Here is a 24,362-nt window from a genome sequence, read left to right as displayed (position 1 = left end):
CAAATGCCATCCCTGTTTTCCCTGTTGGGGGTCTGCGGGCAGGCCTGGCTTTTAAAGCACACAAGGTAATTCTTCCTCTGGCGCGAGCCTCGTGGCGCCCCGCCTTCCCCTCCCTCACACCTTCCTCACAGACCCGGTTCCGGTTCTGCTCCCTGCTATCTGCACAGCGAGAACAGGCTGTACCTCGCAGCAGCTGCTAAATATAGACCCGCATGAGCGGAATATTCCTGGCTGGGGAAATGAAGCTGGGGCTGGAAATGGCACCAGGGTGGCTCCTACCACGGGGCCGAAGGAAAGGGGAGGAAAGATCGGGTCCTTCCTGGGCAACGTCTACAAAGACCCTTCCAAACAGAGAAAGTTGAAGGACCCTAGAAACAAGGACCCTGTTTGTGTTTCTTCACTTACCTTGCCTGGTGCCCACTTTCTGGCTTCTTGAGAACTGTTTCTGCTCTCCCAGGCTCCATGGCCTCCCGCTGGCCACCCTCCTCCCGACTCTCTGCAGTGGGGGATGTTCTTTCTGAGAACTTGGCCATCCTCCTCACTCTGGAGTCTGACGCTTCATCTGCCCACCCCTGTCACCTCCCAGACTCAGTCCTGGCCCTTCCCTTATTTCTGTGTTCTGTCTTTTCCTCCCCACCTTAAAGCTGATCAACTCTAAGGACCTCACCTCCTCAGGTTGAATGGACGAAGGCTTCATCATCATCATCGTCATCATCATTGCCATCATCATCATCCCCATCATCACCCTGGTTTACGTTTATGTACCACGTATTGCACTGAGCATGTCAGTATCTCTCCTAGATACGAAGTGGCTCACACCCTCACTTCATTCAGGACTCAGTCCCAACATCACCTCCCCAGAAAGGCCTGTCCTGATTTCTTCATCTAAGTCTACTCTCTTACCCTGTTTATGTGTTTTCCTAGCACTCATTGCTACTCCACATTATGCTGTATGTTTATGTGCTTATTTTCTGTATTTCCTACTTAAATAAAAGCTCCATGAGGGTAGGGTGTTGGGTTTCCCTGCTGCTGCCTTCCTAGAGCCTACAGCAGAGTTGGGCATGTACAGGACTCAATAAAGAGTTGCTGAATGAACGAATGAACTCTCCCATTGGATCCTCACAACAATCATGTGAGATGAGTATTATTATCTCTGTTGTGTACGTGGGGAAACCAAAGCTTAAAGAGCCTCAACCATTCTTGGAGCTTTAGGCCCATATTTCAGATGGCCCATTCTAGATGTTTCTTTCCTCCTCTTCTCTCATCTTAAAACCAATATAGTTAAAATGGAATTAATTAGCTCTATATCAGATCCTGGAACACATTCAGTAATTCCTCTGTCCCTAGACAGTTTTCTTAATCCACGTTCCTCCTTCTGTTTCTGTAGGTGGTGCCCCTTCCCATCCTAGGTTCCAAAGTTAGGAACCCCCAGATTCCTCCCTGAATATAGTCCTGTACATTCACCCAGGCCTCCAAGGTTTGCCCTTTGCAGAATCTCACTGTCATCCCTCACTCTCCCTCCTCAGTATCTCAACTAACCCTCTCTACCAATCCCGTATCACCTCTGGCTCCCTAACTAGATGAAGCAGGTTACGGAGTCTGGGTGGGTGCTGAGAAAGGGCGCAGGCTTTGGCTTTTGTCTTTCGGGGCTCTCTGCTGGGCACTCCAGGCTCCTGGGTCTCCCTGAATTCAGTTCCTGCCTCTGAGCCATGCTGTACAGTGGCAGCCCGAGGGATCTTGTTAAAATGAAAACCTGAGCATGTCACTTCCCTGCTTAAAAGTCATCAATGAGTCCACAGTGTTGGTGAGGGGGAAGGAAAACAGGCTCTCTCCTAATCGGGTCTTCAGGAGTGTAATCTGGTACATTTCCTCATTATCTATCCAGATTCCAAACACACTATGCTCTTTGACCCAGCTTCTCCACTTCCTGAAAATTATCCTGCAGATACATTCACACAAGCACAAAATGATCTATGTATGAGGTTATGCACTGTAACACTGTTCATGGTAGAAAAAGATTGGGAACAGCGTAAGTGTCCATCAGTAGGGGACTGGCGAAATAAATTTTAGTGTATCCACAACAGCTGTTAAATAAAAGAATGATGAAGCTCTTTATGTACTGATACGGAATAATCTGCAAGATGTATTGTTAAGCGAAAAAGGCAAGCAGTGTGTATAGTGTGTGTTTATAGCTACCATTTGTGTAAAAAAAAAAAAATACATGTACCTATTTTCTTGTACCTGCACAGAATAGCTCTGGAAAGATACACAAGAAAATTACATTGGTTGCCTTGGGGATACAGATTGGGTGGCTGGGGGACTAGAGGGGTGAAGAATTTCCACTAAATACAAATTTGGACTTTTTGAATTTTGAACCTGGAAATGTATTATTAAAAAAAAAGAAGAAACTCGGGGGCTTCCCTGGTGGCGCAGTGGTTGGGAGTCCGCCTGCCGATGAGGGGGACGCGGGTTCGTGCCCCCCGTCCGGGGGATCCCGCGTGCCGCGGAGCGGCTGGGCCCGTGAGCCACGGCCTCTGAGCCTGCACGTCCGGAGCCTTGTGCTCCACAACGGGAGAGGCCACAGCAGTGAGAGACCCGTGTACCGCAAAAAAAAAAAAAAAAAAAAAAAAAAAAACCTCTATATTTTTCAAGTGAATGAGTTCAAGGTCTCATAGGATATATATACCAAGTGGCTACCTTTGGGGTTGCAATTACTGGGGATGAGGGTGGGAAGCCCTTTTTTCCTTCCTTCCTTCGTCTCTTTTAAAAAACATTTCTTTAATGTTTGAATGTTTTCTAAAACGTCTTAGTTTCACAAGGAGAAAAAAAATAATGCGGATATTATGTGTAAGAGAATGCAATTATAGACTGGAATCCTCAACCCCTCCCCCTAAACAAAACAAACACACACAAAACCCCCAAACCCAAATCCATCAAACACCCTCCCACCCCACTACCCTTAGAATAAAATCCAAGTGCTTCAGCCCGCCTTACAGGGGGCAGTCAGGCCCCTGCCAGCCTCACTGCATTACCTCTCAACAAGCCTCTTCTCCAGTCCTGAGTTGCTTACAATTCCCCTCATGCCTCAGGCTGTTCTCCTCCTCCCAGTTTTGCCTGCACCATGCCCTCTGCCTGGAATGCCCTTCTCTGAATCTCGGTCTGGCCAACACTTTATCCTTTAGAGATTGCTGCTCCCTCCTCCAAGAAACTTGCATCCTAATTGCCCACACAGATGCCTGTACCCCTGACCCCCTGGGCTGTGAGCCCCATGAAGGCATTTGATGAACATTCTGTGGTGTCTGATGTCTCATCCCCTGCCTTCTCCAGTCCCTGGGACAGTGAGAGATGCCCTTGTCATCGGCAGCCGCTCCCAGCTGTGGGACCTTGAGTGAACCACTTCATCTCTCTGAGCCTCAGCCTCCTGCCTCTGTTCTCCCTGCCACTCTCACGAGGCCCCTCAGAGATGTACTCAGGTGAGTGACGTGGGGGACGGTGCGTGGGAGCGCTGCACCATTGCTTGGTGCTGGGGGGGAGGGCAAGGAAGTCAAGAAGCCATCCTTCCCTAATGGTCTCAGCCTCGGTCTTCCCACCAGATCCTTAACAACTGCCACCTGAACAGCCTCCGTAACTGCCGAAAAGGTGCCTTTCACGGGCCGACGGCCGTCCCCCCTTACCCCCGGCCCCCAGCGACACTTATGACCATGACCGACCGCGTCTGGGCTGCGGACACGCCTGCTTCAGTTTAGCTCCAATGGCAAGAGGGACCACTGAGTCCAGACCTCCGAAGCCCTTTCAGGGGGCCCATAGTGATAGCCTCCTGCCCTTTTGTTTCCGCACCAGTCTTGCAGGCGCCCCCCACTCTATTTTTTTTTCTGCTCCTCGGTCCTTCTCTCTTCCTACCTGGCCGCCCTCCCTCTCCGCGACCCTGGGGTCTCCTGGAGCCAGAAAGATGCCTCGGTGTCCTCTGTCCTAACCTCAGCACTGTTGGTTGGAACGCTGAGAGACTTCCGCCCGCCCCCTCCGGCCCCGCCCCTTGCACCACGCCTCTGGTTCCGCCCCGGCTCCGCCCCTTCGGCCCGGCCCCGCCCCTCACCGGTCTTGGGGTCCACGGTGAAGTGGCGCTCGCCATCCAGCACGCTGTACACCAGTCGAGCGCTGCTGCCATACGTGGGGTCATCCGCATCCGAGGCCATCACCTGCATCACCGACGTGCCTGGGCCCGGGGGACCAAGCGAGACAGGGGTCAGCTGGGGCCGCTGTGCTTGTTCCCCCCATCGCTCCCCACTCCCAGAGAAGCTGGGAAAGGAGACCTAGGCCGGAGGTCACTGAAGCCAATCCCCTCACAGTCCTCATCCCCACATTAAGCCCCAACCCGCTTCCAGACCTGGGGCCTTCCCAGTGGCACGAGCATGACCATGGAGTCAGATCTGGATTCAAATCTCCCTTTGGTGGTTCCCAGCTGTAAAACTCTGGCAAGGGAAGACAGCCTCTCTGCATCTCAGTTTCCTCACCAGCAAAATGGGGACAGTCCTAGTCCTTGGTTCATGAGGGAACACATTTTAAACTCCCAATGCAGAACTCAGAGCAGTATCTCAGTGGGTGGTGGAAATGGTTATTTTCACCAATTAAGGTCATCACAGAGTTAGAGCTAACACTGGAAACAAGGCACTTTACTCCCAAAGCAGGGGTCCTACTCATCCCAGCTCCTCCTGATTTCTCAAGGGAATTCTGCCTCCTTCCTCCCACATCCTAATCCCCCCCGCCGCCATCCCGCCATGGGGATGTGTGGGCATCCCAGAAGGACAGCCGAGTTCACTGGGTCTCAGGGGCCAGTGTCTCTTGGGCCCCAGGCAGAAGAGCAGCAGGCAGCTTTCCCTTTGGAAGTAGCTGGCTGTGGGTCCTGGGGCCCTCCTTGCCCCTCCTCCCGGGTGCCCAGACAGTTCCCGCCCCCGACACACACACTTCTCCTCATGCTCTGCACGTAGGCTGCTGGGGAGAGTATAAATTGGATAAAAGTCCATCAAACAGCGGCAATTAAGTTATTGATTTTCGACACTGCCTCATTAAACTGGGAGCTCCTCTCGGCCTGTCCCAGAGATGGCTCTAATTTGACATCATGTTCAATTTGACAAAAGCAGGGCTTGGGATGTGAGGCTGCACAGGGTGGGGGTGATGGAAGGGGTGGGGGAGGGGTTGAATGGAAGGATGGGCAAAGCTGTGTGGTCCATCCAAACCTTTCCAGATAGGAGGGTGTGAGATGCAAGACCCAAGAGGGAGTCTTGGGGGCTCAGGATAGGACCCAAGGGGGATGAGACTCAGACCTCACCTCAAGGAGATGCCCTCTTCTGGGTGCCCCGATGGTGAGGCGATGGGGCCCAGGCCTCCTGAGGTTCTGGGTAGGGCCCTCTTGGGGGGTTGGGCTCTCTGGGCCAGCGGGGCGGCGTGCTCGGGGGTGACACCAGTTCACCGCCTGGCTAATGAGTAAGGTTCTGGAAGTGCTACTGCAGCAATTCTGCTAAGCCCAGCCGGCCACCCACCTCTCCCACCTCCAGCCCTCGGTCACTCCAGACAGACACGTGTATTTATTTTTCACTCTTCTGCATTTCTCATTTCCCTCTCCATGTCTCCCACCCCACCCCCGCAGCCTCCTAAACCGGCCCTGCAATGCGCCTCTCTCTTTGGCGGCTCCAGCTCCCCATCAACCATGTCAGAGTTGCCTGGAGAAGCTGGGGAAGAGGTTTGGGCAAGCCCCCTCCTTCCTGATGCTTGGTACTCAGGGGTCTCCTATTCAGGGGCAAGGGCATGATCCTAGGCGCCTCCTCTTAAACAGAGAGAGGAGAAAGAGATAAACCCTATTGAGCACTCACTACATGCCTAGCTTCACCAGCCACTTAAATCCATCACCTCTAATTCTCATAGCATCTCTGAGAGGCAGAGTGGGCCCCTCTAAATTACAGGTGAGGAAAGAGGTCAAACAGGGGAAAAGACTCGACTGAGGGCACAGACTGAGGAAGTGGTGGGATTTGAACCCAGGACTCTCTAAGGCCAAAGTCCTCTGGGAGCCAGAGTCAGCACACACACACACAGTGACTCTGGATGGTGGCCTGGTGTACTGAATCACAATCAGTGACTCTGCCGCTTATTAGCAGTTTGGCCTTGGGCCTGTCATGAACCCCATTTTGGCCTCAATTTCCTCATTTGTGAAATGAGGGTGAGAGTACCACCAAACTCCTGGGATTGGTTTCAGAATTCAAATAGGTTTCTGTATTCAGCACCGAGGACAGTGCCTATCCCATACTAAGAACTCAATAAACAGGTTGTTGTCCTCTCAGCAGACGCTGCATGCCTGTATACAGTGGCACAATCAAGCCTCCCTCACAGACAAACTGAGAGATACATAAAGCATCAGGCTCATGGTGGGTGCTCAATAAATAGCAGCTGTTGTAACAGTTATGAGAGAGGGTCTCCCTGTCACTCTCCTCTGCATGTTCCCCTCACCCCCTGGGCAAGGCACAGTGTCGGGCTGAGTGACTCCCCAGGGACAAGGATGAGCGCGCTCTCTCTCTCTCTCTCTCTCTCTCTCTATCCCTGGCTGCATCCCTGGGACTCCCGCGGGGATGATGGAATCATTTCCCCCATCTGGGATTCTTTATTGCAGCCATTACAGTTAATGCCGACACGTGGGGATGGCAAAGAGTTAGTGATTCACCACTGATTCCCCAAGGCCCCACACGCCCCCCACCTTCTTCACAAGTCAGCAGCTCCCCAGAATCCGCAGACAAAAGGGTGCCAGGCTTGTGGCTGCTGTAGGACCACCTTGTGCCATCCCCCTAAGTTCAGCAGTTTGCATTTTGCAATGTGCCATCACGGCCATTCTCTCCTTCAGTCCTCACACCAATTCTCTGACGTAGATGCAGTGGCATGCTGGCAAATGTTTAACCATTGGCTCTGGGGGATGGAGGGGTAGGGAGGAATTCCCTGCTTCGTAGTGTTTGCTGATTTCTACGGTGTAAATACTCTCACCATGGCCAATTTCAAGCTATGAATGTGGTATCAAGTGGTTCATAAAACTCCTGAAAATCAATATTTGGCTCTCATGAGCTGATATGAGCCGACTCCAGAGCAATCCTGCATCAATTCCATTTTACAGATGAGGAAACTGCTACGCACAGTGAAGGGTGACAATGTAAATTAATAATGAAACCCATTATTATATACCCTTATTCAATGATAATGATAGATTAGGTTTATTAAATAACTTATTTGTGCTACATACTATAATAAACCCTTTATGTATAGTATCTCATGGAATTCATATAATAGAGCCTTGAAGTAAGCTCTATTAAGATTTCTACTTTGCAGACGAGGAAATGGAGGCTGAGTGAAGTTTAGTAATGAACCCCTTTTGCCTCAATTTCATCATTTGTGAAATGGGGGTAATATTACTACCAAGCTCTCAGGATCGCTGTGAGAACTCAAATAGATTTCCTTGTTCAGCAGCAAGGAGGGCCCTTGGCTAAATTCATCTGGCAAGGAAATAGGAGAGGCAGGATTCAAACCCAGGTCAATATGATGTCAAAACACACATGTATCTTGCCTTATAAGGTCGTAGGAGAGGGGATCAGTAGGAGAAGTAGATAGGCAAATGAGAGAAGAGTCAAAGAAAGGAGAGGGAGGGAAGAGCAGAGGAACAGCAAGCAACTGGGCTCAGGATTCTCGCTCTCTGGCAGCTGGTTCAAGTCCAGACTTCCAGAAGCAGGGATGGGATCGGCTAGAATGAGCCATTTGCTGTCCATGGTGCTGCCATCCAGTCCTGCTATGCAGGATCAAGGGCCTAATTCCAGGCTGGCATAGGAAGGGTTGCCCAAAGGATTCTCGGGTAAACAGTATCTCAGAGCCCAGGGCTCCATGTGGAATGTTGGCTATGAAAAGGCTGATCCTTGGAGAGCACAGAAACCAGTGGTTCTCAACCTGGCTGCACATTAGAATCTCTTAGGAGCTTTAAAGTAAAACTGATGCTGAGCCCCCATCCCAGACCAATTTAATAGAGCTCTCTTGGGGTGGAGCAGAGGCAAGGGGATTTTAAAAGCTCCTGCAGTGATTCTAAAGTGCATTCCAGACTGAGAACTGATGCCCTAGACCCAGCCTTTTTTTTTTTTTTTTTTGTGGTACGCGGGCCTCTCACTGTTGTGGCCTCTCTCGTTGCGGAGCACAGGCTCCGGACGCGCAGGCTCAGCGGCCATGGCTCACGGGTCTAGCTGCTCCGCGGAATGTGGGATCTTCCCGGACCGGGGCACGAACCCGCGTCCCCTGCATCGGCAGGCAGACTCTCAACCACTGCACCACCAGGGAAGCCCTAGACCCAGCCTTTGATTGAACTGGTGAGCAAACTTGAGTCACAGAGAGGCTCAGTGACTTTCCCAAGATTAGGTTATTAGTAAATGGTAGGAAAAGATTCAAACCCACAACACTGTAGCCAGCATGTCACCCTCCTGGACTCACTGTGCCTGTACTGAGACTGGCACCCAGAAGGAAGCAGCAAGGATGACACAAGCTACCAAATCAGCATGAGAAGTTGGACACGCCTACAAAGAGATGACCCTCACAACTTCATGGAGACTGGGTGGACTTTGGCATCAGAGAGTCCTGGGTTCAAATCCCGTCACTTCCTCACTCTGTGCCCTCAATCAAGTCTTTCCCCCTGTTTGACCTGTTTCCTCACTGGTAATTTAAAGGAGGCCACTCTGCCTCTCAGAGGTGCTATGGGAATTAGAGATGATGGATTTAAGTGTCTGGTGAAGCCAGGTATGTAGTAGGTGCTAATAAGAGTTCATTCCTCTCTCCTCTCTCTGTATGGTCAGAAGATCTCTGGGTCTGTGTCCTTGGCCTTGCACAGGAGACCCGTGGGTACCAGTATCAGGAAGGAGGGGGCTTGCCCACTCCTCATTTCTAGTTTATCTGGTTTCTGACATGGTTTTTCATGGGGCCAGAACTGGAATGCATGCTCTGGTTCCCAGGCCAGAATTCTTTCCCTTCTTGTCCCTTTAACCCTTGCTGTCTGTGAAATCCAACGGAAGCTCAAAATTGGGCCCCAGGACCTCCAGCTGCTCAGGGAGAAGGTGGTGTCATGTGGAGTGGGTGTCAGGGATTGAAGACAAGTTCTCCTTCCAGCCCTCTCCTTGGCTCTGTGTGTGGCGGTGGGAAAACTACTCGGCCTGACTGGGCCTCAGTTCCCCTTCCGTAAAATGGAGACAACACTTTACCCTTGCTGTCTCCTGGGTGAGGGATACCCCTTAATAAGATGAAGGAGATGAAACGCTCTGGAAAAGAACAGAGTCCTCAACTGAGGTGACCAAGCGTCATCATTATGAAGATGTTGGTAATTATTATCATCCTGCCTCTTCCCTACCTCCCCTTGCCGCCCTGCTGTGCCTGGGGAAACCCTTGACTCCCATCTAGCTTCTCAAACATTTATGAAACATGAGTCCCACCCCCTGCTGCTGCCGGAACTGCATGGAATGCTTTCTATTAAAAATTAAAAACCACAGGAAACAAGCCCCTTCTCAAACTCCCCCCTCACCACACCCCTCCCAACTCCCTCTTTGCTCATCACTTACGATGCCAGCTTCCTGGACTGGCCTCAACCGCACTTCCGGCCGCCCACCCAAGGCAGCCTAATGTAGATGAATGATACACAGGAGATTCAGGAAAGTGGCTGCACGGGAAGGGGAGGTCGGAGGATAGAGGGGGAGGAGGCAGGTCCAGAGACAAGTGACAGAGAAGGAGGCATAGAGAGATGGAGCAAGAAAATGGGTCAGAGACAGAGAAACAAGGGACGGAGGGACAGAGATGCAGAGAGATGGACAGAGAGAAAGTGAGAAAAACAGAGGTACCCAGACCCGTAGGGAGAAACTAGGACAGAGACAGAGAGATCAGGGTAAGAGAGGCAGAGATATATAGAGAGACAAAGAGAGAGAGATAGAATGGGACAGAAAGAGGTAGCCACGGACTCACCCAGGCAGGCAACACTTGAGTGTGTGTGTGGGTCTCATCCGCCCCCCTGAGAGAAGGGACTCCCCTACTATCCCTAATGGAGTCCCATAGGCTCTTCTATCCTCTCCACATTTAAACGGGACCCTCTGTGGAGGAGTCCGGTCACCTTGTTTGTTCGGGACAGCAACATTCCAAGTTTCTGCAGTAGCATTCCTCTGCCAGTTGCAGAAAGCAAACAGTTTTGGCTTATAATTCAGTTCCATTCAGTCACCCAATATCTACGGAGCACCTACTATGGGCTAGACCCTTGAGGGCAGGATGGTAGATTTGTCACCCTTGTACCCACTGCCACGTGGGCACAGGGCTTAGCATAGCAAGGGTGCTCATGTTTGCTAAGTGATTTGTTGATGGAAAAGACAAAGAAAGATATGGGGCCGCCTCCTGAGGGCCAGGGCCTCTGTTCTTCTCTGACACCTCTCTCCGCCAGAAACCTCCTGTCCCATTTCTCCCCATCCTGGGTGGTGAGAGCCAGTGCCGTTGCTAGGCAAGGAGATATTGCACATATAGATCTTCCTGGACTTTAATTAAAAACATCTTTAGAAGTTGTCTCTGCAGAGGCCAGCGATTGATTCCTGGCTTGGGCCTGAGGGCTGTTGAGCCACACGCTCTCCAGCTGCAGATGGGACAATCGGAGGCTCCCAGCCAGCCACTGCCCTCCCCAAATGAGACCCCTGGGGAGCACACTGCCTCCTGCCTTCCTCCTTTCCTCTCTGCCACCATCCTCCAAGCATGGGACCTGGGAATCAGACAGTGTGCCCTCCCGATTTTATTTCCCCTCCTCTCTTGAGCCTCAGTTTCCTCAGCTGTAAAATGGGGGTGTCAACACTTAACCCAAGAGAGTTCCTGGGAGGATGAAATGAGATTAGGGATGTGAAAGTGTTTTGCAAGCTGTAAAGTCCTGTGCACATTAAAGCGATGGTTGTGACTGTCTCCCATGTACACAGAGCCAAGTAGTTTAGGTTCTGATTCCAGGTTCTGGGTCTGGTTCTGGCTCCAGCTCTTAGTATGGAACCTCAGGCAAGTTACTTTATCTCTCTCTGCATTTATCTCCTCATTGGTAAAATGAGGATAGAAATACCTGCCCTGCTTACTCCCCAGGACTGTGAGAATAAAGGGAAATAGCTTTGTGAAAGCAGTGTTGGCCAATAGCTATTATTTAGTGAATGTCCCAAGAAGTGCAGACTGTACTATGAAAGTCTTTTTCCATCTATTAAAGATGCTGCTCACAGAAGGGATTGGAATACATGGGAAAGCAGCTGTGGTAGGGCCCCTGCCCATTTCGACAGTCTGTTGAGCCCCAATCCCATGGTCCAGTAATGCCCATCCTATGGTATATGTGCCACCACATATACGTTCTCCTTCACCACATTCTCCTTCCTTTGCTCCCAGCAGACATCACTAATCGACTGTGGCATTCTTTTCTGCTGAGCCCAAATGAGACCTCAGACTCCTCAACACAGCCCTACAGTCACTACCAGTCGATCCGAGTTGGCACCACAGATGAAACTGATCTGCTACCACTTTGAGGTCAGTGGCAGTATCTTGCTTATCTTTGTATCCCCACATACCTAGCAAAGTGACACGTACAGAAAAAAAAGAAAAAAAAGTGACATGTACACAGTAGGAACTATTATGTATTTACTGAATTAAACCAACTGCTTATTTTTCTATCCCCTTGGGGCTATATATATATATATATATATATATATATATATATAAAGTAGGTGCTAATAAATGTTTGCTTAGTTGGGTGACTCATCTTTGCAACCCCTCCAGAGACAAGTACACTGGAGGCCTTGTAATATAATGGGTGCTAATAAACATTTGTGGATTTAGTTCAATTACTTATCTTTATATCCCCTGCAGTGCCCAGAATAAAGCAGTGGCTAACAGATGTGTGTTGGATTGAACTTCTCATTTTTGTATCCTCAACAGTGCCAAGTATTTTGTCTTATACATAGTTGGCATTAATAAGTAGGTGGAGTTGAACCGGGCACAGGAGCTCTGTGAAATTCTCTTGTGGGGCTTCCCTGGTGGCACAGTGGTTGAGAGTCTGCCTGCCGATGCAGGGGACGCGGGTTCATGCCCCGGTCCAGGAAGATCCCACAGGCTGTGGAGCGGCTAGGCCCGTGAGCCATGGCCACTGAGCCTGTGCCTCCGGAGCCTGTGCTCCGCGGCGGGAGAGGCCACAACAGTGAGAGGCCCGCGTACAGCAAAAAAAAAAAAAAAAAATTCTCTTGTGGTCCACTGGTCGGGTTGTGACAGCCTAGGGAAGGGGTCTAACCCCCTAACATCAAGAGATTATCTAGTCTAACTCTTCTCCACCAAAACTCACTCCCTTGTTGATTTCACCCAGCCTCAAGCTTTAAATTCTCTCTGCTGATGACTTCCAGAGTTGTAACTCCAGTCCTGAACTTGCTCCTGACCTCCAGACTCAGAGATCCAACTGTCGCCTTGAGAACTTCATGTGGATTTCTAGCAGACATCTCAATCGTAACGTGTCCAGTAATGAATTCTTAATTTTGTGCCGCAAACTTGCTCTTCCTGGATCATTCCCCATCTCAGCAATAGCAGCTCCATCCATCTAGTTGCTCAGGTCAAAAACTTCAGCATCATCCTTGTCTTCTCTCTCTCTCACTTCCCACATCCAATCCCTCACAAACCCTGTTGGTTCTACCTTCAGCATACATCCAGAATCCAAGTCACCATCACCTCTTGCCCCCAAGACTGCAGTTGTCTCCTCGTTGATCTCCCTCTTCTATCCTTGACCCCTACAGTCTATGTTCAACATGGCAGCCAGCAAATCATCTTTTAAAAATCTACGTTGGATCATATAACTTCTCTGCTCCCTATCTCACTCACAGTACAACCAAAGCTTTCAATGGCTACAAAGTCCTATGTGGTCCAGCTTCCGGTAGCTCTTCTGACCTCCTTGGATCCTCTCCCCCTCATTTACTCTTCTCTGCAGCCACACTGACGTCCTTGCTATTCCTCAAACATGACCAAACACATTATTCCTCAGGACCTTTGCACTCGCTGTTCCCTCTGCCTGGAACATTCTTCCTCGAGCTTAGTGGTTCTCCAAGTGTGGTCCCTGAACCAGTAACATCAGCATCACCTTTGACAGTATCTTTGTTAAAAATGCAAACATTTCTAGGGCTTCCCTGGTGGCGCAGCGGTTGAGAGTCCGCCTTCCGATACAGGGGACACGGTTCGTGCCCTGGTCCGGGAAGATCCCACATGCCGCGGAGCGGCTGGGCCCGTGAGCCACGGCCGCTGAGCCTGCGCGTCCGGAGCCTGCGCTCCGCAACAGGAGAGGCCACAACAGTGAGAGGCCCGCGTACCGCAAAAAAAAAAAAGCAAACATTTCTAATAGCCCAGACCTACTGAATCAGAAACCCTGGGGCGGAGAGGGGAGCCATCTGTGTTTTAACAAGTCCTCCAGGTAACTTGGATGCACAATAAACTTTGAAAACCACTGTTTCACATAGCTCCTTTGTCCATTCCCTTGGTTCCTTCAGATCTTTGTTTAAGTGTTCTCTTATAAAAAAGAAAGGCTTTCCCTGACCCCTCTAAAATAGCACTCCCCCAATATAACTCCCAATTCCCTTATTCTTCACAGCACATACACCACAGGGTGCATTTATATGTTGACTTGTTTATTTCTTTCCTCTCTCCTTGCTCTAGATGTAGGCTTTCTAAGAATCCCCAATGCCTGGAACAGTGCCTGGCACAGAGTAGGCACTCAGTAAACATCTGGGCATGAATGAGCCCCCTCCGTGCTCAAAAGGGAATTTGGGGCCCAGAGAGGGGCAGGGACTTTCCCAAGGTCACGCAGGGAGCCAGGCCTCCCGGCGGTCAGATGCAGGACCTGCTTCACCGCATTAGGCTCAGCATGGCTGGCATGCCCCTCCTCAGAAGCATGGCTCCTTGGAGGCCCCCGGCACACCTCCCTTCCCTTTTAAGCTGTGAGTGGTTTAATTGGTGAGCGCTGCTGCCTTTCATGTTCCAGGCTGTGTCCCTGCTCCTTCTGATCTCCGAAGCCGCCCAGACCCTGGTGCTGCTTGTCGGCCCCGCCCCGCTCAGCCCAGATCAGGAGGCTCAGTAATTGTGACTGATTTTCAAAGCCGCCTGGAGTCTCTGTAAGCACCCGGGTGTCGGATTTGCTTCCCCTTCAAAAAGTTGCTCAAACGAAACAAACTAATTTAATTTCTGCTTCCTCTTTCCCCCTCCTGGGTTCCCCTGGCTTGTCCTAGTTAAGTCCCCACTTTTTCCTGAGTGGAATGTCAGAGTCAGTGGACCGGGAGAGGAAGGTAAGGCAGGGCTGGGGCTCCTTGGGGCCGTGCTCATGAAGCTGGGGGCTGGTGCTGCCTCCCACTCTCTGGGTGACCTTGAAGGAGTCCTTGCCCTTTTCTCGATCTCACTTTCCCCACGAGTGACACAAGAACCTTGCTGCTCCAACAGCCTGGGAGCCAAGCCCAACTTGCTCAGTCATTGACTTGCTATGTGACTGTGGGTACATCTTCTCCTCTCTCTGAGCCTTGGTGTTCCCATCTGTTCAATGGGGATGTTGACATCAGTCCTGCCACCACTCAGAGTTGAAGTGAGAGTGAAGTGGTGATGGGCAAGCCGACATGGCGCATATGGGGCTGCACCTCCTTCTGGACCCCTCATCCCCATCCACTCTCCACCCCACAGCAGAGGGGGATTTCTAAAATGCAAGTCTGCCCACATTATTTCCTTGCTTAAGCCTTTCCCAGGCTATGTGCTTCCCTCAAGCCCTTCGCATATGATTCCAGCTTCCTTCTCCAGCCTTATCTCTCTCGTCATCTTTCTGGCCTTTTCCATGCAGAAACATGCAGTTCAGTTTTGGGTGAAGAGAGAGACGGCCACGTCTCCTTCAGCCAGAGTTTGAGTCCAGGAGTGAGGGCTGCTGGACCTGGGAAGTGAGGGGTTTAAGCTACTTCTCACTTGCTGTGTGACCTTGGACCCATCACTCCTGCTCTGAGCCTCAGTTTCCCCACTTGCAAAATTGAGTTCTAAGTACTCCCTGGGTCTTTGCCATGGACAACCTCCAAATTTATCTCTCTAGCTCAGACCTTGCTGCTGAACCTGTATACTGAACTGCCTTTTCCAAGATCTCTCCTTGGCTTTCTAATAAATACTTCCAACTTACAGGTCTGAAACCAAACTCCTGATTGCCCTCCGTCCCCCCAAAATCTGTTCCTCCCACTGTTTCTCCCATCTCAGTAAATGGAGATTCCATCTATTTAATTGCCCAGGTCAAAATCTCGATAGTCATCCTTGAATTTTCTTTCTCTCACACCCCACATCCAATCTATTAGCAAATGCTTTCAGCTCTACTTTTTTTTTTTTTTTTTTTTTTTTGCAGTACGCGGGCCTCTCACTGTTGTGGCCTCTCCCGTTGTGGAGCACAGGCTCCAGACGCACAGGCTCAGCGGCCATGGCTCATGGGCCCAGCCGCTCTGTGGCATGTGGGATCTTCCCGTACCAGGGCACGAACCCGTGTCCTCTGCATCGGCAGGTGGACTCTCAACCACTGCGCCACCAGGGAAGCCCTCAGCTCTACTTTTGAAATATATCCAGAAGTTGACCTCTTTTCACTACCCTTACTGGTACCACCTTGTTCCAAGCCACCATCACTTCCTGCCTAGGTAACTGCAATATCCTTCTCAATGGGCGATCTGCTTCTGCCCTTACCCCACCTTCCCATCTAATCTTCATGGAACAGCCACAGGATCCTGTTAAAATTAAGTCACATCATGTCACTCCTCTGAACAAGCCCCTCCACTGACTTCCCAGCTTGCTGAGCTTAAAAGGCAAAACCCTGACCATGACCACGTGGCTGCATGATCTGGTCACTTTTCTGCTTCCCCTCAGAGGGAATTCAACCTTGGGACTTTGCATGTACTGTTCCCACTGCCTGGAATGCTGTTCCCTAGGGCCCATGCCCTCACTTCTTTCAAGTCTTTGCTTCAGTGTCATCTTCCCAGACCCATGATCTGTTAACCTGTTTCCTGCCTGTCTTCCTTGGCCAGAATGTCCCCTCTGTGAGAGAGCAGGGAGGCTGGTCTACCTTCTCCTCACTGTGTCCCCAGTGCCTGTGCATATTTGTTCAATGAATGAATGAATCCGTTCAACAGACACATATCCCGTCACATGCACACACGGGCCTTAATGGCTGTGCAGGGGCACACCTGTGCATGTGTGAGATGCATATGCGCACCAGGCACGCGTGCACTGTGCATGTGTGAATGCCAGCCCACACCCACATTCACACCCTCGCCATTCCCTGTTCTCTCGCCATTCCTTGGTGCTCACCATTTTCTCCAGTCCACTCCCTTCTCTCCCGTCACCGGCTGCCCGCTCACTACCCACCAATCTGCCAGATCTGGTCCAATCTGGGGAAGCCAGGGCTGACTGCACTCTTCCCCAAAAACCCAAATTCCCCCAGCCTCTGACATGTAGCTGCAGAGCGGGAAGGCCAAGTGAGAGGCAGTGCCAGGCCCTTGGCCACAGTATGTCAGCGACAGGACATGTTCTAGGACCTAGGGCCACTGCTCCCTGTCCAGTCTGGCTTGCAGGTGACTTAGCCTAACGCGGTGGGGAAGGTGGCAGCTACTGGCTTGCCCCTCACACCATGACTCCAGCTTCTACCAGGAGCCTTCGGCTAGGTGGGGCCTTGATGGTCATTCCACTACCTGTGGGCCCTACGGTGGGAGAAGGCAGATTCGTCCAACCTTTCCTTTCAGTGTCCCGCTGCTGTGCAGATGTGTTTCTGAGGATGGCTGGGTCTGAAGGCTTCTTGCAGATGTGTGTTTCGGTGTGTGTCCTGCCTTTTCTATTACAACTGTGTGTGTGCAGTGCCCCTGGTGTTTGCAGCCACACCTGGGTAGAGGCGGCTGAATCTGTGTCCGGGGGCTCAGCCACCTCTGTGAGCCTGTGTCCCCAGGTGGCTGGGTCTTGGTGTACTGGGGCTTCCTGTGGGCCGTGGAGGAAGCTGTCTGGAGGTTGTCACGTCTGGCTGTGCCCATGCCTGTCTGCAGCTACGCTCTGGTGAAGCCCGACCCCAGGACGGTAAAAATGTCTGGCTGTGGCTTTTGCCTGTGTCTAGGTAGGTGTCTGTGCATAAGCTGCATCCATGTGAGGGGCTGTTTCCTGGGTGACGTTGCATGTAGCTGTGTCTAGTGTGAGGGCATGTCTGGTTGTGTGGTGGGGTCTTGTTTCAGCTATGCCCACTCTGGTTGATTTAGGTTGTAGGTGTGCCCATGTTCGGTTGTGCCTGCATTTGTGTGGGAGTTGCGGCCAAGGGCTGTGCTGTGTCTGGGTGAGTTGAAGTCTGGGGAAGGGCCGTGTCCAGGTGGACAGCCATGCCCGTGTGTGTGACTGTCCCGATGCTGTCCATGCATGGGGCCGTGCCTGAGCCGGGCTGTGTACAGGTGGACAGCCAAGCTTGTAAGTGGGTCTTGGCCTGTGTGATTGTGAGTGGGTGTATAAGCATGCCCAAGTACGTCTCTGTGTCTGCACGTAGGTCCATGTCCACATACGGACTGTGCCCGTGTATGTGCCTGAGATCACGTGTGTGTCTCTGTCCAGAAGTGCAGCTGCGACTGCCCGGGACTGTGCCTGAGTCCGTGTGGGCACCTGGGCTCACACCTATACCCCGTCTCCCCTGCCCCTCCCCGCAGCAGGCTCCTCCTCACAACCTGGCAGCTCTCCTTCCCCCGTTCCCTGGCTCCCCGTGCCCCTCAGAGCCGGCAACCCACCTGTGGGTGAGAGCTCGGCCACACTGCCAATGTAGGGGCCGTGCAGGAAGCGGGGCTCGCTGTCGTTGATGTCCTGCACCTTGATGATGAACTCCGACTCAGGCTCCAGCAGGCGGTTGGTGGCACGGTCCCGAGCTTGAGCCCGCAGCGTGTAGAAGGTTTTCTGCTCCCGGTCCAGGCGCTCCATGGCGTGGATGTCGCCCGTCAGCTCATCGATCAGGAAGATGGTGCCAGCGCCCTCGCCTGAGATGGTGTACTTGATGGCCCCGTCACCCTCATCTGAGTCCGAGTGGATCTGGGGAGGCAGGGAGGAAGGCAGGGTGGAGGCTGGGGTGGGAGCTCCTCTTGGCGCTCCCCCTGCCCAAGTCCCACTGGGGGCCTGTGCCTAAGCACATCTCTTCTTTGACATACCCATTCTTCAGTGAAGACACTGAGGCTGGGGAAGTCACTCGTCATCCCAGTCCCAGGCCTCCCTGTCTGGTCTGGAGTGTTTCACTAGCCCGCCATGGCTTTTCCTGCTCCAGCCCTGCCCCTGTAATCTACCTTCCCCTCTGCAGCCAGAGCTGTCAGCCTCAGGGGCAGATCTGAACACATCCTCCCCCGCCTGCAACTCTTCCATGGCTCCCTATCGCCCTTACAAAGAAATCAGAACCACCTCCACAGCTCTCTGCTGCTTCTTCGAGCGCCCTGTCCTTATTTCTCTGTCTACTGAAAGTCTACTCATCCTGCGAGGCTCAGTTCAGACGCCACCTCTTCCCAAAAGCGTTTATGGATTCCCTCCCTGCCCCTACCTCCAGCCCCACCATTCCCCTCCAGGATCTTTGCAATACAGCAAGTCATCATTATCATGTTCAGCCTGTAGGATTGCTGTAGCCATGCTTCTCAAATCTTAATGTGCATGCAAATCACCCGAAGATCCTGGTAAAAAGCAGATTCTGACCCAGGAGGTCTGGGGTGGGGCCTCAGAATTTGCATTCCTAACAAATTTCCAAGCTGCTGTCCATGACCTCACTCTGAGTTATAGGTCCAGGATCCCTAGTCTCTGAGCCCCCAGAGGTATTTTCTTACTCATCTGATACCTGGAGAGCCAGCCTCAGGGCTTGGCACATGCTGGGGACAGGGAGTGCAGGGACAGAGGGGGAAAGGGGATGCAAATTGGAGGAGCACCTACTATGTGCCAGGCAGCGTACTAAGCAATTTACATACTTATCTGGTTCAGAGTTCTTTAAAAAAATAAAAATCCCTACTAGGGGACTTCCCTGGTGGTCCAGTGGTAAAGAATCTGCCTTCCAATGCAAGGGATGCGGGTTGGATCCCTGGTGGGGGGAACTAGGTTCCCACATGCTGCAGGGCAGTTAAGCCCGCGCAACTACTGAGCTTGCGCGCCTCAACGAGAGAGCCCGCGGGCCACTAACTACAGAGCCCACGCACTCTGGAACCCGCGTGCCACAGCTAGAGAGAAGCCCGCACGCTGCAACGAAGAGCCCACGTGCCGCAACGAAAGATCCCGCATACTGCAACTAAGACCCGACACGGCCTAAAAAATTAAATAAATAAAAACAAATAAAATAAATATTTTTTTAAAAGTCCCTACTAGAGTAGGTTTTGCTATCTTCACTTTGCAGATTTTTTTTTTTTCACTTTCCCACTGAGGATTAGAGAAATAGGATGATTTGCTCAAGGTCAGACTGCTGGAGGAACCAGCCTGGTCCACAGCCTGGGCTTTCTCACTCCACCCTCAAGCCTCCTGGGAGGAGCCCAGGGCGGCAGAAGAGGCAGCCTGGTCCAGCCTCAGCTCCAGCATCACCTCCCTGAGTCCTTGCACAAGTCACTGTACCTCTCTGGGCCTCAGCTGCCTCCTCTCTAACGTGTGGGTCATAATAGCACCTCCTTCTAGAGGTACTGGAGGGCTAATTGAGTATAAAGTCCACATAAAGCCCTTAGCACCTGCCTGGCACCAGGTGACACAATATGTAACGGCCAGCCCGGCAGAGGCACTGCCCATGGAGTGGTACTGCAGCAGGGCCCCTGCTGGTTCAGATGGGAACCCTTTGGATGCTGGATCAGAGAGGTCAGAGGGGCTGAGGAAGCTGAGGCAAGGGAGAGGAAACAAGACTATTTACCACAGGTAGGGAGCTTTTTCACTATTTTAACAACTGGCACAACTATACCAGTTTGTACTAGCTGAAAATCAGCCCTGCCTGTGACATAATAAGTGTCCCATAAATGGTAGCTATCGTTATTATTATGTTATTACTAAATGTCAGCTATATATAACTGGGATTTAATCCAGGCACTGTTCAGCTGCAGAACCCAGGCTGTTTTCACTGCACTGAGATCTCCTGGGCAAGGAACCAGCAGAAGGACTGTTCTCCCAAATAGAAACACCCAAGTCCTTACCCTTCAACGTCCAAATCTCTGAGGCAGCTCTGAGCAGAGGAAAATGCATCCAATGAAGCTGGTGACCTTGGGCAGGTCCCTGCTCCTCTCTAAGCTTCCACAAAGATGGGGCATGAACAAGAAAATCCCTAAGGCTCTTTTCGGGCCAGGACAGCATGTACCCCAGCCCACTCAGCAGGATAACAGGTGCCAATGAAGTCACCATGAAGAGGGATGAAAGCCCACCCCCTGCCATGCAGGAGGAGCTGAGTATAAATTCTACTGGTGGAACTTTGTGTCTGAAAGGTGGATTATAGAAGTGCCATTTGGAAGATTGAATGGCCCATAAACATTTTCATATTTCATTAGTCGATTAATGGGCATCTCTCTCTTTTTGGCGAGTCTGCTGATTCTCAGCAGAAATTGCAGGGAGTAAATGGAGGCGTTGGGTGGAATCTTTCCGGGTCCCTGTCCTGTTATAGATTGCCCCAATTAATGCCCATCCTGGGCTCCACTGTGAAGCCTTCTTCCTGTCCAGTTACTGTTAATAGATTTCTCATAAGTGGCTGGATTGTAAAAACCTCATAACTCAGTTTAATACCCCCAATAAAATTATCTCAAGACATCAGCCCTGAATCATCGGCAGTGCTGGGGATGAGGAGACCTGTCTCTCCTGTTTGCTGTTTATGCTCTTCCTCCACCTTTGCCCAGGGGAGCTGGGGACAGGAGAGGGCAAACGTGTTCCCTTTTAGGGTGCCTCCACCCACTTCCCAATCAGACCTGTTGTGGGCTTTTACTTAATCAGTAAACATTCCCAAGGAGTGTGGTACAATAGATACCATTTGGGGGAATGCTTAACCCCTGTAATCTTATTAGTCTTCATCACCGCCCTATGAAACATTATTATTATTCCCATTTCTCAGATGAGGAAACTGAGGCACAGGGAGGGGAGGTCATTTGCTTTGTCACCCAGCTAAGTGCAGGAAGCCAATCTCCCGATCCCATGGCTCGCTAATGTTGTGATCAACCTGCATGGCTTGTTAATTTTACCCCTCTGGGTCTGTTTTTCCACCTGAGAAATCAGATCAAGTCCTACCTCGCACAGGTGTGGTGAAGATGAAACGTGAGCGTGTTGGTAATGACCTACACACTCTGTAAGTGGCTGTCTCCTTCCCTTTCTGTCTCTATCATGTCCCTGCTGCCCTTGACATTTTATCTCAGACCCTGGCCAGGGATCACCTACCATTGAGAATGGGGGAGGAGGGAGTGGAACCCAGTAGTCATGTCACTGATGTTCTTCTGTGAAGCATGACACAGAGCTCACGGTGGGGTGCAGTGGCTACTCTCTGGGGACTGCAGAGTCCGAACAGGGCTGGTCGGCCTGCGGAGAAGCTAAGAGCTCAGAGCTGCGGCTTTGGGCTGGGTTGGGGCTGCTCGCCCCACCTGCCTGGGTCCTGGCTCTGGAGTGGAGAAGAAGTGCCTGTGGTTCTACTCCAGGAGGGTATTTCTCAAGAATCTCAGCTCTGAGGCTGAAGGACGGTGCTCTTATTTACCGAACGCCTACTATGTGCCGGATTGCAGGCCTCTGCAGAAATCTAATTTAATTTTGTGGCATACGTAAATATCTCCCCATTTTCCAGGTGAGCAGACCGAGATGGGCTTAGTTCTGTTTGATTCCAAAGCGCAGGTTAGTCCTTCTGCAGCCTTTGGAACCTGGTTAGTCCACTTACAACGTTTCTGGCTAAAGAAGCAGGAGAAAGGAAGATGGAGTAGGCTACAGGGCATTCACTGAGCTTCACGGCTGGGGGAGAGGCCTGTACCACCCTGTACCCTCAGGCCATGGTTATTGGCGGCCTTTTCAATCTGAGCCTCTATTTCATCATTTGGAAAAGGCCTTCACGACACAAATCAGGAGAGGTGATGGGCCTTGTATTCAGGAATGGCCGGGTGCCAGTGTCAGCTTTGTCACCCACTTGTTGCCTGGCCCTGAGCAAGAGGCTACCCTCCTCTGAGCCTCAGTTTTCTCATCTATAAATGAAACTGATAATGCTCCCCCATAGAGTCCAAAGATTCATCAGATAATATGTGGGAGCTCCTGGCACATAGTAAGTGCTCAGTGAAGATGAGTTTTCTCTCCTTTCCTGGCACCTGGTCTCAGAAGAGATTGAGGGTCACCTAGTTCATTCCCCCATCTTCTGACACAAGAACCATAGGCTCAAATCCTGACCCACTGGAGACACAGGGGCCATCATGCAATATCTTCTTGTCCTTTAAACTCAACTTGTTTCCTCCTTCAGGCAGCCCTCCCAGATGCCTTCCCATTTGCCCTCCCGCTGCTCTGTACCCCTGTCCCATGCACACTCCCCTCCGCTCCACACTCCCCTGTAACACCCTCGTGTTGCAATCTGTCTCCTCAGTTGTCATGGGGCTCAGGGGCAGGGACTAACTTTGATTTGTCTTTGTCTGAACTCCCCACGCCTGGCACACACTAGCTGTCCTGACAATGCATGCAGAGAAAACACAGGGGGAGTGGGACAGATGAGTGTGAGTGTGTGTGTGTGTGTGTGTGTGTGTGTGACGGTGAGCTCCCTGAGGATCAAGCATATGGCTGTTCATTGCTCCCTGGTCCCCAGGATAGGCCATAGCACCAAACATTGAATACGTGAATAATGAAATATACAACTGTCATTAGAATTCTCCAACTGTCTGCTGGGATTTCTGAGGATCCAGTCACTCTGTTAAATCCCAGGTGCACATGAGCTAGACTAGGAAGGTCTGTCACTGGGCACACTTCTAGACCCCTTATTGTTACCTCCTTGATAGCTCATAATGATCTTGTGACTCAGAGATTATCCTCTCCCCACTGTACAGATTGGCAAGCTGAGGCTCAGAGAGGGCCCATACCATACTTAAAGCCACACAGCTAACAAGAGGCAGCCGGAGGCCTGTCTGGCTCCACATCTTGGGTTCTTTTATCTGCATCGAGTGTAGACAGCCCCTGAGGGAATTCCCCCTCCCTAAGCCCCAGCCTTGGATCATAAACAACATGAAAAACATCAGAGTGATGGCTTCTCATCCTGGGGGGCTGAAAATGGGATTTACGAGGCCATTAATTACTTCCTCCTAATTAAATCAAAATTAAACGCGAGCAGAGGTACGTTTTCCTTATTAAAGACAATTAAACGGACAGTGCGGCTACACAAATAAAACGAGTCCAGGATTTAAACGGAAAGCAAGTGAAATAAAAAGCCTCCCCTGGAACGAGGGGTTTGTTCACGCCTGTGCTACTCCTAAACCAGGAGTTCATCAATTTCCTTTAAATATTAGCAACTTAATTAAATCTGCTCTCCTCCTCACCTTAATCCTGCCGTATATCTAAAATAGATCTCACCGCCCACAGGAGTTGGTCATAAGTGCTGACCCCATAATTCTCTCTTTTAAAAAAAAAAAAGAAATTAAAAATCCTACAAAATCCACATCCAGCTGACAGAAGCCTCAGGGGAAATTACAGTTCGGAAAAGGGATTAGTCCAAGTACCCAGATTGTATGGAAATGTTGGTAGGTTGCTTTGAGGGTGGGTGTTGTGAGAAGGTGAGGGGAAGAGGTGAGCCAGGCTGCCGGGGGTGGGGAGTAGGGGGGGCAGGACAGCAGAGGGAGCTGTTGGTGTGGGGCCCTGGTGACAACCACGGGGGCCAGTGGTTCCTGCAGGTGCCGACAGGAGCCTGGCGGTGAGTGACGGAGGAAGCAGTTGTAAAATAGGTTACCGTTGGGTGCCCGGGGTTCACTCGGCTGATGGTGCCGTTGCTAAGCTACCTTTGGAATTGGGCAAGGACAGATGCTCCCTATGGCTCCCTGGGGCGGGGGACCGGGAAGCAGTGAATTAACTGAAACCGTGGAGAAGTCCTTTTTCCCTGAAGAGCGAGAGAGAGCATGGTATGAGTGTGTGTGTGCATGCATGCACACGACCACTTGAACAAATGTGGGACTTGGCTGGAAAGGGGACAGGTGGTTTTTTAAAAGGCCGAGCTCATGTTCCTAGAGCGAGGGGTGGGCTGGCAACCACGTCCCCCTACTTTGTGGTGAGAAACGAGGACATCAGGTTGCCCAGAAGGCTTTCGGAATTGGGGGCAGGGGTTCATAATA

General features: G+C 51.3%; 1 protein-coding gene across 1 annotated transcript in view; it reads right to left on the bottom strand.

The window, feature by feature from the left end:
• The window catches only part of CDH22 (cadherin 22), a 72,392-nt gene that overhangs the window by 44,257 nt on the left and 3,773 nt on the right, over nt 1-24,362 (bottom strand). The window contains exons 2-3 of the mRNA XM_082645515.1: nt 17,841-18,135; nt 4,094-4,213 (exon numbers count right to left, since the gene is read on the bottom strand). Of these exons, the coding sequence (XP_082501641.1) occupies nt 4,094-4,213; nt 17,841-18,135 (415 nt within the window). The remainder of the gene's footprint in view (nt 1-4,093; nt 4,214-17,840; nt 18,136-24,362) is intronic.

Source organism: Mesoplodon mirus (assembly GCF_964341445.2).
Source record: "Mesoplodon mirus genome assembly, chromosome: 15".
In the NCBI taxonomy this organism is placed as follows: Eukaryota; Metazoa; Chordata; class Mammalia; order Artiodactyla; family Ziphiidae; genus Mesoplodon; species Mesoplodon mirus.
This window is presented reverse-complemented; position numbering and strand designations above follow the sequence as displayed.